The sequence below is a fragment of the Protopterus annectens genome, chromosome 7.part0, assembly GCF_019279795.1.
Source record: "Protopterus annectens isolate FY-2018-M chromosome 7.part0, PAN1.0, whole genome shotgun sequence".
Classification (NCBI taxonomy): domain Eukaryota; kingdom Metazoa; phylum Chordata; order Ceratodontiformes; family Protopteridae; genus Protopterus; species Protopterus annectens.
In genome coordinates this window covers 140989028-141009157 of record NC_056739.1, presented here as the reverse complement: position 1 = coordinate 141009157, position 20130 = coordinate 140989028, and the positions used below count along the sequence as shown (strand labels likewise).

At 42.5% G+C, this 20130-nt stretch overlaps 1 protein-coding gene across 1 annotated transcript in view; it reads right to left on the bottom strand.

Moving 5' to 3' along the window:
• The window catches only part of TEAD3 (TEA domain transcription factor 3), a gene marked incomplete at its 5' end in the record, with an annotated part of 391612 nt that extends 372098 nt beyond the window's left edge, over nucleotides 1-19514 (bottom strand). The window contains 1 exon segment of the mRNA XM_044076584.1: nucleotides 19452-19514. Coding sequence (XP_043932519.1) covers nucleotides 19452-19514 — 63 coding nt within the window.
• Between the last annotated feature and the right edge of the window lie 616 nt (nucleotides 19515-20130).

The following is a 20130-nucleotide window of genomic DNA, read 5'->3' as shown; positions in this document are numbered from 1 at the left end:
GAACTACTAATTTTTGTCGGAGTTGGATACCAAACTATGCTTTGGAATCTGCTCCACTGGCTGATTTAATATTTAAAAAGCCAATGGCTGCACAGGATTTATTACAATGGACACCTGAAGCAGAAGCAGCTTTCTGTAAGCTGAAACAATTGATAGCATCATCCTTAGTTTTAGGATTACCAAACTATAACAAGCAGTTTATTCAAACTGTAGATTGTAAGCAAGGTTATATGACATCAGTGTTGACACAGCAACATGGGGACAAACAACGCCCCATAGCTTATTATTCATCACAGTTAGATCCAGTGGCACGGTCTTTGCCCCACTGTGTACAAGCAGTAGTTGCAACTGCGATGGCAGTGCAGGCTTCGGCCTCAGTAGTATTATTCCACCCTCTCACATTGAGAGTGCCTCATGCAGTCGCAATTATTTTACTGCAAGAAAAAGTAGCATATCTTTCTCCAGCTAGGCATCATTCTTGTATGACCATTCTGTTGGGCCAACCTCATATGACAATTGAACGATGCACAACTTTGAATCCGTCAACTTTGCTTCCAACCCCTGTAGATGGCAAACCGCACTGCTGCCTGCAGGAGATTGAGCAAAAGACATTACCAAGACAAGACCTTACGGATGTTCCCTTGGATGATGCCGAGGTGACATGCTATGTGGATGGCTCATGCAGGAGGGGTCCTACAGGACAGAACCTAGTGGGGTATGCAGTCGTTTCTGATACTGAAACTTTAGAAGCAAAATCTTTGCCACACAACTTATCTGCACAAGCAGCATAATTGATTGCCTTAACGAGGGCATGTACCTTAGCAAAAGGTAAGAAAGTGAACATTTATACTGACAGTCAGTATGCTTTTTCTACTGTACATGTTTTTGCACAACAGTGGAAAAATAGAGGAATGATAACATCTACTGGTAAACCGATTAATCATGCGCAACTTATTCTAGACTTGCTAGATTCAATTCAGTTACCTAAGAAAGTAGCTATTTGAAAATGCGTAGTTCATACAAAACAACAGGATAGAATTTCAAAAGGTAATGCACGGACTGATACAACTGCAAAGCAGGCAGCTTCAGCCACAGAAACTTTTCTTTTGAGTGAAGAATTACAACCCTCAGAGACTTTAGATTTAGAAATGTTAAAAACAATGCAGACACTTACTACAAATCTTGAGAAACAAAAGTGGATAAAACGAGGAGCAATCCTCGAAAAGGGACTGTACATCTCCAAGGAAAAGAAACCAATTTTGCCATCTAATTTATTTAGATATGCAGCGTTGTTGAGCCATGGGCAGAGCCATGTCTCAACAGGGGGGATGGTACAGTTAGTGAATCGAGTGTTTACAACCTATGGGTTTACAAACTATACAAAAAAATTTTGTGCAGTATGCCATGTTTGTAACAAGCATCATGCACAAGGGGCATTGAAGCCTAAGTGAGGGAATTTTCCAACACCACCACATCCGTTCCATACTATTTGTATGGACTTCATATAATTGAATAAATGTGGGAATAAGAAATACTGCCTAGTTATTATAGACATGTTTTCCAAATGGGTAGAAGCGTTTCCAACTAAAAACCCAGATGCAGCTACGGTTGCAAAGGTCCTTGTTAAAGAAATTATACCCAGATTTGGGATACCGGAAAAGATTTATAGTGATAACGGGACACATTTCGTGAACCAAACAATCCAACAACTTAGTCGTTACTTCGGAATATCGTTAAAGAATCACTGTGCGTATCACCCCCAATCTGCAGGGCTAGTAGAGCGACATAATGGGGTACTGAAGAATAGACTTAGGAAATTGATAGAAGAGACACAGAAAAATTGGGTGCACTGTTTGCCTTTAGCACTGTTGAGCATGAGAACTGTTCCAAATGCAAAGGGATTAACTCCTTTTGAAACTTTGTTTGGGAGGGCATATTATACACCTCAGTGGAAACCTCTCATGTCTACAGAGCAGGAGGCTGACAGTTCACTTGCAGGATATATGAGGAGATTTTTGAATAACAAACTTTTGTAGTTAAATTCTGTTTCAGATAAAGAGCAACCGAAATCGGAAGCACCAGCAGCCCCAGGCACTTGGGTCTGGGTGAAGATTACGAAACGGAAGAATTGGAGCTCTCCGAAGTGGGAAGGTCCATACCAGGTACTGCTGTCAACACCCACCACAGTCAAAATTGCGGAACGAGCTTCTTGGATTCATTTGACACACTGCAAACTAGTTAGAAACTTTGAACTGGACAAAAACTTTGTTACTGTTGCACAACAAGAACAAAATGGCCAGATACAGAGTGAGTAGAGACACTGAGCAACTTCAAAAACTTGTACGATTGTTTTTGTTGCAATATTGATCACACTGTTCTTTTTGCTGTGGCCATACTTTTTTCCTGCCACAAAGGTTGAACTGATTAGACGTAATGAACCAAACAGACTGGCATCTGAACTTTAACACTTATCAGACAATTGCATGTGTATACGCAGAGACTTTCAATGTTTCGAACTGCTGGGTCTGTACGGCCATACCAACAGCATACGGGGGTTTGTTAATGACTGCTATCCCCCTAGGGGTCAATGAGACCTGGGAAAATCTGTTTTTTGACATAGTTGCTATTAAAGCACAAGATAAGGTAGCACTGTATTTGCCTGTGACACAAAAAGGAATTGTATGTTTTTATAAAAATGACTCCATCCAAGTTGGGTGGAGTAAATGTAATGTTACTGTACAGTACAAATGTTATAGAAAACCAAATGATTTAAGCGGATCTTGTAGTACAGATTATGACTCATTTTTGAAATCTATGCATAAAACTCTTGATCAGGTACAGCACAATCCTGTACTTTTCAAACAGTTATCAGTGATAGATAAGAAAATGTTTCATGCAGGGCAGTCATTTCGTAACAAAGTAATGACAAAAGTAAGACTGTTATTTTGTATGTGGGAAAAAGGCATATAAATGGTTACCTGAGAATTGGTCTGGCAGTTGTTTTTTGGGATACCTGGTTCCGGCCATCCGACACACTGCAGCTTTGCCTCAAGGGAGTATTCGAAATACTCGAGACGTAACCAAAAAGACTGTTAAGAAACCGGAGAATCCAGTGGGACGAATCGAAGCAGGGTGGAAAAACCATCGTAATGTGGGAACCAAACTTGTGCACATGGACTTGAGTGATGCTGTTATATCCTGGGCAGGTATATCATCCATGTATGGCGGAGTCAAATCAATATGGGAACTGCGAAAACTGTCTAAACTTCTTGAGATAATGAGTAATGCAACTTTTTCTGCCCTTGAACTGATAACTGATGAAGTGAATGCCATGAGAACTGTAGTGCTTCAAAACAGAATGGCTCTTGACTTCAACCTAGCGGCGAGAGGAGGAACTTGTGCTTTAATCAAAGAAGAGTGCTGTGCGTTCATTCCTGACCACCAGCATGAGGTAAACGACCATCTCGAGGTGATTCAGCAAGTGTCGGCCATGACCAAACCAGGCCCAAACCCCCTGACAGAGTTTTTTCAGAATGCCTTTGGGGGGGGGGGGGCTCCATCTTTATGAACATACTGATTGCTATTGGGGTAGGTTTACTCCTAATAGGAGCTTGTATTTGTTATGAATCCCTGCATGAAGAAATTAATTAAGGAATTCATAGATATATCCGTATCTGAAACTATGTATCAAAGTACTGAATTTGAAGAGCTGCTAGAATGTGAGACGCTTTCATAAAAGTTTAAAATGAATGAATTTCTTAACTGCAAATCCTAAATGGAAGAGGTTAGGAAAAGAAGCAAACTGTTTATCCTTTTTTGAAAATAGAATAAAAAGTATTAACAGGAGGGAAATGGTAGAAAAATATGTATTAATATGTGTATGCTTATGTTTTTAATATGCTTTTCATTCTATTTCTTATGCACTGTGATTTATACAAATTGAGTTTCATATGAGACCAAAATATGCCTTATTGAAACTGCAGCATGCTTACTGAAACTTGCAAGTTGCCCCTCTGACCTATTCTTGTTTATGCCTTGTGGAAATGTACTTGAGAAGCAGGTGTTAATCTGCTAGGTCAGAAGCATATGAATAGACAATATACCATTGAATAAATGTAATGATTCCAGACAGACAGCCTTGTTCAGAGGATGGGAACCTCTGCAGCTGCAGTAGTTTAGAGATAAGTTAGACAAAGTCTTATTAGAGAAATGAACTGCTAGCATTGTGTTCGATTTAGCTATAGTATCTAACTGAAAGTAACTAAGGCCATGTTGTTTTCCTCAGGATGTTTCACATAAAAATTGTTTAAATCAGCAGAAAATCATGGGAAAGATGGTCAGCAGATGATGACCAAAAGGTGGTAATTCGTTACGTCAGCATGGTAGGACAGGATTAATTTGATAACCTATAAAAATGAATGCATTTCCTGTTTCTGGTTAGACAAAATCTGTATTAGCGTGTTTTTGTCTCCTTGCTGCAAGATTAAAGTGCCTTAACCTGAACCTACCGTGTTTTGATCATTTTTAAAGTATATTTTTCCTGTGACAGACACTGTGCATTCTATAGCTAACATGCTCACAGCAGGGACATGAATGATGTGCACTTCACAGGAAATGTGTTCACAGCAGGGACACAAGCAATGATGTGCATTCTATGGCAAACATGTATTCACTGCAGGGAAATGGACAATGCTGTGCATTCTATGGCAAACATGTATTCACTGCAGGGACATGGACAATGCTGTACATTCTATGGCAAACGTACTCACTGCAGGGACATGGACAATGCTGTGCATTCTATAGTGAACATGTATTCACTGCAGGGACATGGACAATGCTGTGCATTCTATGGCAGACATGTACTCACTGCAGGGACATGGACAATGCTGTGCATTCTATGGCAGACATGTACTCACTGCAGGGACATGGACAATGCTGTGCATTCTATAGTGAACATGTATTCACTGCAGGGACATGGACAATGCTGTGCATTCTATAGCTAACATGTACTCACTGCAGGGACATGGACAATGCTGTGCATTCTATGGCAAACATGTATTCACTGCAGGGACATGGACAATGCTGTACATTCTATGGCAAACGTACTCACTGCAGGGACATGGACAATGCTGTGCATTCTATAGCTAACATGTACTCACTGCAGGGACATGGACAATGCTGTGCATTCTATAGCAAACATGTACTCACTGCAGGGACATAGACAATGCTGTGCATTCTATAGTGAACATGTATTCACTGCAGGGACATGGACAATGCTGTGCATTCTATAGTGAACATGTATTCACTGCAGGGACATGGACAATGCTGTGCATTCTATAGCTAACATGTACTCACTGCAGGGACATGGACAATGCTGTGCATTCTATAGCTAACATGTATTCACTGCAGGGACATGGACAATGCTGTGCATTCTATAGTGAACATGTATTCACTATAGGGACATGGACAATGCTGTGCATTCTACAGCTAACATGTACTCACTATAGGGACATGGACAATGCTGTGCATTCTATAGTGAACATGTACTCACTGCAGGGACATGGACAATGCTGTGCATTCTATAGCTAACATGTACTCACTGCAGGGACATGGACAATGCTGCGCATTCTACAGCTAACATGTACTCACTACAGGGACATGGACAATGCTGTGCATTCTACAGCTAACATGTACTCACTATAGGGACATGGACAATGCTGTGCATTCTACAGCTAACATGTATTCACTACAGGGACATGGACAATGCTGTGCATTCTATAGCTAACATGTACTCACTGAAGGGACACGGACAATGCGTGCATTCTATAGCTAATATGCTCACAGCAGGAACATGAACGATAATGTGCATTCTACAGCCAACATGCTCACAGCAGGGACATGAACGACACTGTGCATTCTATAGCTAACATGTTCACAGCAGGGACATGAATGATGTTATGCAATTTACAGCAAATGTGCTCACAGCAGGGACATGGACAATGCTGTGCATTCTACGGCAATCATGTGCTTATAATAAAGACATGGACAATGCTGTGCATTCTACAGCAGGGACCTACATAGTTCATAAAATGCTGCACTGCTTACAAACGCCATCTACAGATGTTAGTCAAGCCTCTGTTTTGGCAGTTCTGAATTTCTGAATGGGAAGGCGCTCCATATTAACTGGGCATCCGGGTACAAGCAGTAGAGAAAAGGGATGAAGTTACCTGGCAACTATTGCTGGCATACTAGAAGATTCCACGTGTATGGTATATACCCTAGCAATAGTTATTTACCAATGTATATGGCTAAACAGCAGCTACTTGCCAATGTGCACAGATGAACAGCACACATCAACCATTCTGCATGGCTGAACAGCACCTACTTAGCTATGGTCATGCTGAACAGTGGTTACATGCCCGTGTAAATGGCTGAACAGCAGTTATTTGCACTGTGCATGGCTAAACAGCAGCTATCTAACTATGGTCATCACTGAACAGCAGTTACCTGCCCATGTAAATAGCTGAACAGCACCTATCTAGCTATGGTAATGGATGAACAGCAGTTACCTGCCCATATAAATGATTAAACTATCTAGTCATGAGCATGGCTGAGCAGCAGTTATCTACCCTTGTGCATAGCTAAACAGACCCATTCCAGCCATGGGCATGACTGAAGACAAGCTATCTACTCCTATAAATAGCTGATTTGTACTTATCTACCAGTGTATATCTACCACACATACAGTGCTCCTCAGCAGTTACACCTGCCACTCTTTATGTTACTCTCTTAAGTACTGCCCCTGGAATTCCACATCATAAAACCTGGGCCCTATAAGGCATGTAGCCTGTCATAAAAAACACTCGGGAACAAGGACCCAGTAGAATAATGCATTCATATCAACAGAGGAGCAATGTAACTTTCAGCAAGTTCCAGTTCACTGAGAGAAATTCGCTGAAAACCACTTTCCATGAACAGTGAAGTCCTTTTTATCACAGGGGTGTCTCCCCAACACCTACGCACTTCCCATTTACACATACTTGCTCCACGGTTGCATAATAGTAGGGTGAAGAGTAAACTCCATAATTGATAAAACTGTATTTTGGTGAGTTTGCTTTAATGAATCTGTACCTATCGCTGAAAGAGTGACAGATCTATGGAAATGTCTCCACTGAGCATGACATTATCTTGAATACTACTAGTACGTCTGCGGCACTCTCTTCTTAAATACGTTGGTTAATGTTACTAGAGCTGCATAACACAGTCATACAACCCCCGACCTAGGACATTAACGTCCAAAGTGATCAGTCATTTAACAATCGGTGAAAAGTTCTGATCATTGCTCCTAGACTTATTAGTATATTCTAGGCTAATGACCACAACAGCCTTTTTAAGCCTAGCTATGCATCCTGAATTTCTGACAAATTCTGGTACCTTTGATAAGGGTAAGAAGGGGATTGGGAGATGACACATTTAAAAGCAGGGGTCTGGGAGATGAACATTTACAGGCTGTCTGTGTCCATTAGAGACATAGACACCAAACCAGAGTTGAATTTCCTGTCCCCCATCCAACTGTCCAAGTTGAACTTGAATTGGGTTAAGGAGAAACTGTGCTTCACATGGACAGGGAGCCTATTCCAGAGAGGAGGTAATCTCTGGGATGCATACCCGTCTCTCCAGCAGGTCCTAGTTATATCACGGGCAAGGTTTAAGTCTTTAGAACTTGTAATTCTGCTGCCATTTGCTTTGAGGATTTGCAAAAGTTCCATCAGGGTGGCATCTGAAAATGCCACATGCCAGGCACAGATCTCCCCTCAACAGCCTGTAGGAGACAGAATACAGGGATAGGGTTTTGAGGTGGTCTGCATAGCACATGTTACTTACGCCCTGTATTCTTTTAGTGAGGAACCTGTCTAGACATTCCAATTGTTGTATGTGCCTGGTTAGATACAGACCAAAGGGGTCATTGTACTCAATGACAGGTCTGATGAATGCTGAATACAGTGGAACAATGACCCCCTTGGACCTAGATGCCATACCTTTGTTTATAAGTTGTGCAACACAGAATGATTTCCTCACTAATACAGACATATGAGGGTCAAAGACTAGATTACTGTCTGTGTGTCTGCAAGTCCCTGACTACTGGGTTGACTCTTTGGGGTGTGTTGTCAATATGATAGTCACCAGGGGTGGATGGCTTCTCAAAGGCTACTACTATGTATTTCTTGGCATTTAGTTTTAAGTCCATGGCTCTGATACCAGTTATTTGTCTGTGTTAGTCCTTCTTGAAGAACATTTATGTTGGGGATTCTATGACAGCTCCTAATTTGCAATCATTTGCAAATTTTGTCAGCCAGAGACCCTTGACATTGGCCTTGACTTCAGAGAAGTAAATGCCAAAAAGAAGCAGTTTCAGGACCAATCCCTGAGGGACTCCACTTGTGACTCACCTCTTTGTAGCGGTGGATTCTCCAATTCTAACTTCCATAGTCCTACCTGTAAGCCAGATGGCTATCCACCAGGTTACACAAGGGTTTACACCTAACCTTGTTAGTTTATCAACAATGCCCAAGTGAAGTATTGTGTAGGCAGTGTGAAATGTTTTGCCTTCATCCATTGTTTTGGTGACCTTCTCGAAGAAGTCCATCAGGATGAGTAGGCATGTCCTGTGCTTTACAAATCCAAACTGGGTTGGGTCTGGTGTTTGGAGGTTTCCTTTGTCATTAGTGGTCATTTCCATGATAATTCTTTCCATGACTTTGCATATGAGAATAATGAGACTTACGGGTCTGTAGATGTCCCACCTTTGTGCAGAGAGATGACTGTTGCTGTTCTCAGTTTGTAAGGCACAAGGCCTGTTTGGAGGCTAAGGTTAAACAGTAACTACAGTGGGCCTGACAGGTCATGTTTCATGCTATTTACACATCATCCTGGGATATTCTCTGGGTCCAGCAATGCAGTGTTCTTGGCCTTAGAGAGAGCATTGAGGACTTGTTCCCTAATGATAGCATGGGGAGTTATATTTGATGGTATTTCCTCAGGGGAGGTTGAGAGGAGAGAGAGGCAAAGTTAGAGCTGTACTTACCTGCCAATAGGCTTGCTATATCTTCTGTCTAAATATAGTGGTTTCATTTACAGTGAGCTCTGTACACAATTGTGTATTACCTTTGAGGTTGTGCACATAGCTAAGAATGCCTTGCAACTGTCCTTGGCCTGGGCGGCCACATTTACCTCAAATTTGGCTTTGGGAGACTTTTATTTGTCCTATGAGTTGTTTATTTAGTTTGATGAGAATGCTTTTATCCTTTGTGGTGCTACACTTTCTAATTTTTGCCACAGTTTTCTTCCTTCTGCGATACAGCCTACAGATGTCATGATTCCACCAGGGTGGCTTGTTTTTTGACTTGGGTCTGCACTTCTTGCCTTTATTCAGCTACTAATATACTTGTATAGGGTTTCTGTGAACAATTTCATGCAGGCAGCAGTGTTATCATGGTTTATGGGGACTGGAAGTTTTGCCAGGTTGTCATTTAATAGTGGGGAGTAAGCCTTACAGTAGTTCCTGAACATTCCAGATTTAGCTGGGGTTCTGGGTTTTATGTCTACTTCAAAGGAGCCTGTTTTGTTTTCTGACCCATTACACTAGGGGTGTGTAACAGAGTCTCTCATATTAGTGAGAACTAGATCCAGCATGTTTGCACCCCTGGTTGACGTACTGACAATCTGGTCCAGGGAGTTTGTGCTTACAAAATCCAGGAATCTCGGTGCCTGCATGTTTGGCATTCTACAGGATTCCCAGTTAATAGTGGGGTAATTAAGTCACCCGTGGTATTGGGTTGGATGGTTAGTGTCTCCAAAAAGTTTAAATACATGTTATGGGTTTCCTGGGACATAGAAGGGAACCTATAACTTGCAAGGAAGTGGTATGGGATTTAGCCTGTGGTGACTCAAATGTGGAGAAGCTCAAGTGCATTTTCCTGTTTGACAGCCTTTAAGTATGTTTATTTTTGATGTAAAGTGAGATACCATCACCTTTGTTCCCTGTTTGTATAGTGCCAGGTCGAAATTGGTAGAAGGCATTATAGCCCCTGCACTGCAGGTGTGCACTCTGCAGCTTTAAACTATGGCTCAGTGACTGCACATAAGTTTGTGCTCTCCTTTAAAACAAAGTACCCAAGAGATTCATTAATTCATTAACTGTGGCCTGACATTACTGGAATGGACTTGAGTGTGGCGAATGACTTTTGTCATACAGGGGCAGTAATTAGCCTACAATGCTGCATCTCAGCTGCAGTACTGTTAAATAAGCACACACTAACTTCCTTCCAGCACTGTTAGCTGTTGAATAGCACTGAGTGGTTACCTGTCTTGAAACTAGGATGGGGATAGCACCACTTGGAAGGCTTAGGCAATCACAGGTATGTATAAAACTTATTACAACACATCCCATCTCTTAAAACCTAAAAGGTGTGTCACTACTACACAGCAGGAACAGAAGGTCACAATATAAGACTATGACCAGCGAGGGACATCACACATGCAGTAACACTACAGCTGCAGTCGAGTCTTTTGTGATGATTTATTCTTACACAATTACCCTCGAAGAACACAAGGTGTCGGCAGTTCTGAACCAAGAGTAAGGCTATTTGAGGAACAAGAAACAGAATATTATACTGCTTCAATGTGTGTCAAGTTTTGGCTTGTCAGTGGAGAGATAAGGTGCACACCTAAGTTTGGATTTATACATGAAAAACTTATTGAAATAGATGCTGTATCAACAAAAGAGCCATACTCACATCAGAGCAACGTGACTGGCACACTACTGTGATGCACCAGTGAGACAACAACTAGTGCCTACTCAAATTGTACATACTGTAACTGCAATCCTTGGACAAGCAAAACTAAACGCACAAATGTGGGGGAATATACACCAAGTCCAACAGCGTGCTTTTATTCCAAGGGGGTGGTACATGTAAGCATCAAGGGCTGGGGTGCAGACCCCCAAGACGGAAGGTACAGGAGGTGCAGAAAGTGCTTTAAAGATGTAATTAGCATGTTTTGGAATTCACTGTTTTTGCATGAATCGCAGTTCATTTTTCAAAATGTCAAGATTCACTGAATTGGGTTTTATGCTTCTCATTAGGGAGCCATGAAAAACAACTGTTTACAGAATCGCCTCATGAAAGGCTCTAAATAACATACACACTTCCACGGCTGAACCCCTGAGGGCAGAATATACACTCAATCTAAATGCTTACTATCACTTGGCAAACAAGTCTGGTCTGGAGCAGACAATCACTAAAGGACTTCAACTTTATGCATTACATATAAGACAGCATATTAATCGTGTCTGCCTGGGCCCCCAGATCACGACTTTATAGCTATACAAAATTCTATGTTTTAGCCATGCATTTACATATTAAATTCTGTACTCCCATCAGGTACTCTCTGTTATTACATTTGTTTTAATGCAAGAGACAATACGTTTATCTAGTCTGCACTTTTAAATGTTAAAATTCTTTCTCCGACCTGTTTCTACCTTCCCTTTACCTTTTTTCCACTTGTCTCTGTGGATTTGATCTCCACTACTCATTCTGGTTGTCCAGTCCATGGATGCACAACCCTCTCCGTGAAAAAGTACATTTGGACTGGAAAAAGAACAGCTGCAGCAACACTGCCAAGAAATGATGCTACAGTGTCAGACAAGTCAGGTCTTAGCCCTTAAGTACCATATAAAGGATCGCATTTAAGCTCTTTAAGACAGACAGCTTTCTCACCTATCAGTTATGTGGAGTTCTTTTCATAATGTTAGCAGCTCTACAAACTGACTGACAAATAGCAGGTTATACTAACAGATATGATCTCTTCCATTCACAAAGTGCTGTACCCTTGCCACTTTCTGAAATGCTGTACAAGTACACATATTCAGCTTTCAGAAGCACTGCTCATGACGGATTATGAGCTGTCAGTTTTTACGCACTACACATAGTAACAGAGGAGGAATAATACAGATATCTTAATCTTTTGTCTTAATCAGTGGGAAGGTATGGACAATCCATTTCTCTAAATGCAAGTCACAGCCACCAAAACATTTGAACTGCTTCCATCTGTTATTCACAGCTCTGACCACTAGATGGCAGCAACTTAAAAACAGCCTTTTCTCATGCTCTTTACCAAGAAGGTGGCAGGTACAAACTGATAAAACACTGTTAAAACACTCTGCATCACTATATATTTATATATTAAAACATTAAAACGCAGCAATTGCAAATACAATTAGATTATTAAGACAAAGGTAAAGAGAGAAAAGCACTTGAAAGTTCTCAAGAAATGGCACATGCAGGACAAACCATGTTAATACAGTATAAAGACCAGAATAAAGGGTGCAAAGTTTCAGAAGTAAACAGTTACACAAATGCAAGCTTTCTACAATGCGAAGGGAGATGCTGGTCTGGATCCATCCTTCCTACCTTCCTATTTTAAAGAAGAAGAAGGCTGTGCATTTTCACCTTTTTCCTATTTGTGTGTGTGTGTGTGTGTGTGTGTGTGTGTGTGTGTGTGTGTGTGTGTGTGTGTGTGTGTGTGTGTGTGTGTATCTGTGTGTGTGCACACACCATCAGAACACATGCATTACAAATCTGTCCTGTTACACTGTCGTAACTATTAGGTAATCAGAACACCGAAGACTGTACCAGGACAGGCAGATTTAAACAAGCAGTGGCGTGGCTTTAGAAGAACAGTGTGACAAATAAACAAATAATCACTGGTAAAATGATATCTGGCAAACTGATTCATGAGGACTCTAGCACAATAAACTCCATATCCTCCACAGATATATTACATTTTCAACAGCAGGGAAAATAAACAAATGAAGTAAGTACAACTGGGCAGAAAAACAGCCAAATTACATTAATGGGGGAGATTTTTTTATATAGATTTTAAATAATGTCTTTTTTTGGACTTCCTGTGCAATCAATATTTAGATATACTTGGGGCTTACCAATAAGTAATATCTGGATACAATGCCAATCCACTGACAGAGCATAGTATTAAAGCAAGGACCTGCTTCCTGTAATCCAGACGTCGAGTCCCTCAGCCTCCATTTGCCTTTCGTGTGACTTGCATCCAATGGGCTTACCTGGTTAACAAATAAAAATATGGGGAATTGCTTCTGGGTTTTGATAACCTGCATTTAAAACAAAGTCAAAATGCCTGTCAGCCAGGCAAGATGGGGAGAAAGCACAACCCCTAACTTATAGCAATTCTTGTTTTCTGGGGTGGGGGCTGGACTTGCATGACATCAGTACCAGTGTCTTCTGGGCATCCAAGCCCAATAGCTGCCAGAAGGATGAATGTGTGCATCCTACACTGAAGAAGATGTGCTCAATACAACTGCACTAGAGGTTCAGGCAGAAAGGTGACCGTGTGCACAGTATGTTTGAACTAGGGATACAGGCAGAAAGGTGAATGTCTGCACAGTACGTCTGAACTAGGGATACAGGCAGAAAGGTGAATGTCTGAACTAGGGATACAGGCAGAAAGGTGAATGTCTGCACAGTATGTATGAACTAGGGATACAGGGAGAAAGGTGACCGTGTGCACAATACGGCTGAACTAGGGATACAGGCAGAAAGGTGAATTCTGCACAGTACGTCTGAACTTGGGATACAGGCAGAAAGGGGAATGTCTACACAGTACGTATGAACTAAAGGTTCAGGCAGAAAGGTGAATTTTTGCACAGTATGTCTGAACTAGGGATACTGCAGTGGTGGTGCTGCGGTAGCGTTGTCGCCTCACAGTAAACATTGTCCTGTTCGATTCTCAGCTAGAGCGTCTTCTGTGTGGAGACATGCGTGAATGGGCGTACCTTCATTGAAGGTTGTGCGTCAGGGCTGGCAACTCGGCACGTAAAAATCTACTGCCAATCATTAGCGGACCGGAGTTCCACTGTGGCGACCCCTAACCAGGAAAAGCCGAAAGACACAACAACAACATCTGAACTAGGGATACAGGCAGAAAGCTGAATGTCTGCACAGTACGTCTGAACTAGAGGTTCAGGCAGAAAGGTGAATGTCTGCACAGTACTCCTGAACTAGGGATACAGGCAGAAAGGTGAATGTCCACACACTATGTCTAAACTAGGGATACAGGCAGAAAGGTGACCGTGTGCACAGCACGTCTGAACTAGGGATACAGGCAGAAAGGTGAATGTCTGCAGAGTACGTCTGAACTAGGGCTATAGGCAGAAAGGTGAATGTCTGCAGAGTACATCTGAACTAGGGATACAGGCAGAAAAGTGAATGTCTGAACTAGGGATAGAGGTAGAAAGGTGAATGTCTGCATAGTACATCTGAACAAGAAGTTCAGGCATAAAGGTGAATGTCTGCACAGTACGTCTGAACTAGAGGTTCAGGCAGAAAGGTGAATGTCTGCACAGTACATCTGAACTGGGGATACAGGCAGAAAGGTGAATGTCTGCACAGTACGTCTGAACTAGGGACACAGGCAAAAAGGTGACCGTGTGCACAGTATGCTTGAACTAGGCATACAGGCAAAAAGGTGAATGTCTGCACAGTACCTGAGCTAGGGATATAGGCAGAAAGGTGAATGTCTGCAGAGTACGTCTGAACTAGGGATACAGGCAGAAAGGTGAATGTCTGCAGAGTACGTCTGAACTAGGGATATAGGCAGAAAGGTGAATGTCTGCAGAGTACGTCTGAACTAGGGATACAGGCAGAAAGGTGAATGTCTGCAGAGTACGTCTGAACTAGGGATACAGGCAAAAAGGTGAATGTCTGCACAGTACCTGAGCTAGGGATATGGGCAGAAAGGTGAATGTCTGCAGAGTATGTCTGAACTAGGGATACAGGCAGAAAGGTGAATGTCTGCAGAGTACGTCTGAACTAGGGATACAGGCAGAAAGGTGAATGTCTGCACAGTATGTCTGAACTAGTGATACAGGCAGAAAGGTGAATGTTTGCACAATACGTCTGAATTAGGGATACAGGCAGAAAGATGAATAATTGCACAGTACGTTTGAACTAGGGATACAGACAGAAAGGCGAATGTCTGCACAGTATGTCTGAAATAGAGGTTCAGGCAGAAAGGTGAATCTGCACAGTATGTCTGAACTAGGGATACAGGCAGAAAGGTGACGTCTGAACTAGGGATACAGGCAGAAAGGTGACGTCTGAACTAGAGGTTCAGGCAGAAAGATGAATGTCTGCACAGCACACCTAAACTAGGGATACAGGAAGAAAGGTGAATGTCTACACAGTACGTCTGAACTAGGGATAAAGCCAGAAAGGTGAATGTCTGCAGAGTACGTCTGAACTAGGGACACAGGCAGTAAGGTGACTGTGTGAACAGTACGCCTGAACTAGGCATACAGGCAAAAAGGTGAATGTCTGCACAGTAGCTGAGCTAGGGATATAGGCAGAAAGGTGAATGTCTGCACAGTACATCTGAACTAGGGATACAGGCAGAAAGGTGACCATGTGCACAGTACGTCTGAACTAGAGGTTCAGGGAGAAAGGTGAATGTCTGCACAGCAAGTCTGAACTAGGGATACAGGCAGAAAGGTGAATGTCTGCACAGTACATCTGAACTAGGGATACAGGCAGAAAGGTGAATGTCTGCACAGTACGTCTGAACTAGGGATACAGGCAGAAAGGTGAATGTCTGCACAGTACGTCTGAACTAGGGACACAGGCAGAAAGGTGAATGTCTGCACAGTATGTCTGAACTAGTGATACAGGCAGAAAGGTGAATGTTTGCACAATACGTCTGAATTAGGGATACAGGCAGAAAGATGAATAATTGCACAGTACGTTTGAACTACGGATACAGACAGAAAGGCGAATGTCTGCACAGTATGTCTGAAATAGAGGTTCAGGCAGAAAGGTGAATCTGCACAGTATGTCTGAACTAGGGATACAGGCAGAAAGGTGACGTCTGAACTAGGGATACAGGCAGAAAGGTGACGTCTGAACTAGAGGTTCAGGCAGAAAGATGAATGTCTGCACAGCACACCTAAACTAGGGATACAGGAAGAAAGGTGAATGTCTACACAGTACGTCTGAACTAGGGATAAAGCCAGAAAGGTGAATGTCTGCAGAGTACGTCTGAACTAGGGACACAGGCAGTAAGGTGACTGTGTGAACAGTACGCCTGAACTAGGCATACAGGCAAAAAGGTGAATGTCTGCACAGTAGCTGAGCTAGGGATATAGGCAGAAAGGTGAATGTCTGCACAGTACATCTGAACTAGGGATACAGGCAGAAAGGTGACCATGTGCACAGTACGTCTGAACTAGAGGTACAGGGAGAAAGGTGAATGTCTGCACAGCAAGTCTGAACTAGGGATACAGGCAGAAAGGTGAATGTCTGCACAGTACATCTGAACTATGGATACAGGCAGAAAGGTGAATGCCTGCACAGTACACCTAAACTAGGAATACAGGCAGAAAGGTGAATGTCTGCACAGTACATCTGAATTAGAGGTTCAGGCAGAAAGTGAATGTCTGCACAGTACATCTGAACTAGAGGTTCAGGCCGGAAGGTGAATGTCTGCACAGTACGTCTGAACTAGAAGTTCAGGCAGATAGGTGAATGCCTGCACAGTACGTCTGAACTACGGATACAGGCAGAAAGATGAATGCCTGCACAGTACACCTAAACTAGGGATACAGGAAGAAAGGTGAATGTCTGCACAGTACATCTGAATTAAGGATACAGGCAAAAAGATGAATGCAGAGTACATCTGAACTAAGGATACAGGCAGAAAGGTGAATATGTGCACAGTACGTCTGAACTAGGGATACAGGCAGAAAGGTGAATGTCTGCACAGTACGTCAGAACTAGGGATAGAGGCAGAAAGGTGAATGTCTGCATAGTACGTCTGAACTAGGGATACAGACAGAAAGGTGAATGTCTACACAGTACGTCTGAACTAGGGATACAGCCAGAAAGGTGAATGTCTGCAGAGTACGTCTGAACTGGGGATACAGGCAGAAAGGTGAATGTCTGCACAGTACGTCTGAACTAGGGACACAGGCAGAAAGGTGACCGTGTGCACAGTATGCCTGAACTAGGCATACAGGCAAAAAGGTGAATGTCTGCACAGTACCTGAGTTAGGGATATAGGCAGAAAGGTGAATGTCTGCACAGCACGTCTGAACTGGAGATACAGGCAGAAGGGTGACCGTGCGCACAGTACGTCTGAACTAGGGATACAGGCAGAAAGGTGAATGTTTGCATAGTAAGTCTAAGCTAGGGATATAGGCAGAAAGGTGAATGTCTGCACAGTACATCTGAACTAGGGATACAGGCAGAAAGGTGAATGTTTGCATAGTATATCTGAACTAGTGGTTCAGGCAGAAAGGTGAGGGTGTGCACAGTACATCTGAACTAGGGGTACAGGCAGAAAGGTGAATATCTGCACAGAACGTCTGAACTAGGGATACAGGCAAAAAGGTGAATGTCTGCACAGTACGTCTGAACTAGGGATACAGGCAGAAAGGTGACCGTGTGCACAGTACGTCTGAACTAGGGATACAGGCAGAAAGGTGAATGTCTGCACAGTACGTCTGAACTAGGGATACAGGCAGAAAGGTGACCGTGTGTATAGCACGTCTGAACTAGAGGTTCGGGCATAAAGGTGAATGTCTGCACAGTACGTCTGAACTAGGGATACAGGCAGAAAGGTGAATGTCTGCACAGTACATCTGAACCAGTGATACAGGCAGAAAGGTGAATGTTTGCACAGTACATCTGAACTAGGGATACAGGCAGAAAGGTGAATGTCTGCACAGTACGTCTGAACTAGAGGTTCAGGCAGAAAGGTGACCATGTGCACAGTACGTCTGAACTAGGGATACAGGCAGAAAGGTGAATGTCTGCACAGTACATCTGAACTAGGGATACAGGCATAAAAAAGAGAATGTCTACACTGTAGGTCTGAACTAGGGACACAGGCAGAAAGGTGAATGTCTGCACAGTACGTCTGAACTAGGGATACAGGCAGAAAGGTGACTGTGTGCACAGTACGTCTGAACTAGGGATACAGGCAGAAAGGTGAATGTCTGCACAGTACGTCTGAACTAGAGGTTCAGGCAGAAAGGTGACCGTGTGCACAGTACTTCTGAACTAGGGATACAGGCAGAAAGGTGAATGTCTGCATAGTACGTCTGAACTAGAAGCTCAGACCAAAAGGTGAAAGTGTGAGTAGTGCAGGCAGAAAGGTGACTCTGTGCACAGCACTTCTGAACTAATGTTTTGGAAGTACGGTGAATAAGTACAAAGTACTTCTGAACTCTAGGTACAGGCAGAAAGGTGAATGTGTCTACAGTATGTCTGTACTAGAGGTATAGGGAGAAATGTGAATATGTGTGCAGTATATCTAAACTAGAGGCACAAGCAAATGTCAAGTGTGAGTGCACCTCCTGTTTCCCTCCAATCAGTGGAAGGGACAAAGGTTCCTCCTCTGCAGCGTGGCACTTCTCACTCTTGTAGTACTGTGGCCATTTCAGGAACATGTCTGAGCTAACATTAGAGTATTTACCTTTCTGTCTGTTTCCCAATGGCTGATGGAACTGTGTTAGATCACAGTGAGAAGGTGCTGTCCGAGGAGCAGCCCAGAGTGCCCAAGTGAAATGTAAGCCAAATGGCAGCAGTGGGAGTGCACTGTGGAAGCTGGGGACAGGAAGCATAAGTCTATGGCTGTGTGAGAACTGCAAAGTGGCCTGTCCACCGTGGAACAAAACATGCAATGACTGGAAAGCCATCTTAAAATTCCCAGCAGCAAAATACTGTGGAAAATTCTACAATTTGATTTTTCAAGGAGCAGAAATGTTAAAGTAACTTCCAAACACCTAGGAGGACATTAAGACAGGAAGGTAGTTTCCCCACAGGTTAATGTCCCACTTCATTAATGAGAATATGAAACCAGGTTTATCCCAAACAGAGTCCATGGAAAAAAGTTAAAACAGCAGGATGCAGCCACATGGAGACACCTGTTGTGGAAGGAAATCAAGTTTAGAACACTATATACAGAAGATTCATTTATTTTGAAATCTGTGGTAAGAACGTGTACTGGTGCTTGTGTTCACGTGAAGCTGATGTGTCAATTAAAAGGTGTAACAAGAGAAGTTTTACTTATTTTATTTATTTATTTGCAAACTCAAGACTAGTGGAGGGATCCAGTCCTAACATGTTCCCATTAAACCCTCAGCACAGCCACCACAAGCAATCCCCAGCAAAGCAGAGAAGCGCATACCTTCAGCTTGGTTTGAATCTCACGGGATTTCCGTCTGGCAAGAACCTGCAAGTGGCTAGAGACCTGCCAAGAGAAAGCAGAAGGGAAGAAAACAAAAACGAGAAGAAGAGCCGCAACCAAGGACAGGGAGGCGGGAGAGCATTCGCCCAGCTCGCTAAGTCCAAAGGGCAACATACCTTGATGCCAACCTGGTACTCCCGCACCTTCTTTCGCGCTAACACCTGTATGTGACTTGATACCTATAGTAAGTGGGTCACGTCAATTAAAAGGAGGGAAAAACACGTAAATCAAAAGTAGCACAATTATCCTGGAGTCAAACCTGCAATGTAATGCAATGTAAATTGTTTCCCTTAAAGGGATACACAAATATTTACGTTGGTTTATTTATTCAAACTCTCCAGTGTCTACCATACAATACATTTATCTTACTTACCTCTGATACAAGCTCTGATAATCTAAAGATTTTTTTTAACAAATGTATTGAATTATCACTTGCAACACTGGCAAACTTACTGTTTATATAACAGTAATCAAACCATATTAACAAGTTCACATTTACAAACATTACAGAAAATTTAACAATACATGTGCTGTATAATCTAAGCAACCATACATAATTTACTCAAATCCTGCTTTCTCTTAAAACCCCATTCCTTCTCAAAACATTTTCTAACGTATCATTCCCACAGCTTCCATTTTTTTCTATGCAATGTACTCCGACCCTTTTCTACAGACCCCATGTTCTCTTCTTGTAGCTCTGTTACAATATTCACTACTTCAACTACAGTGAGTTTACATTTTGATTTGCATTACCTAGTATTTGTTTTTTGACAGCCACCAGAATTAAACTTAACA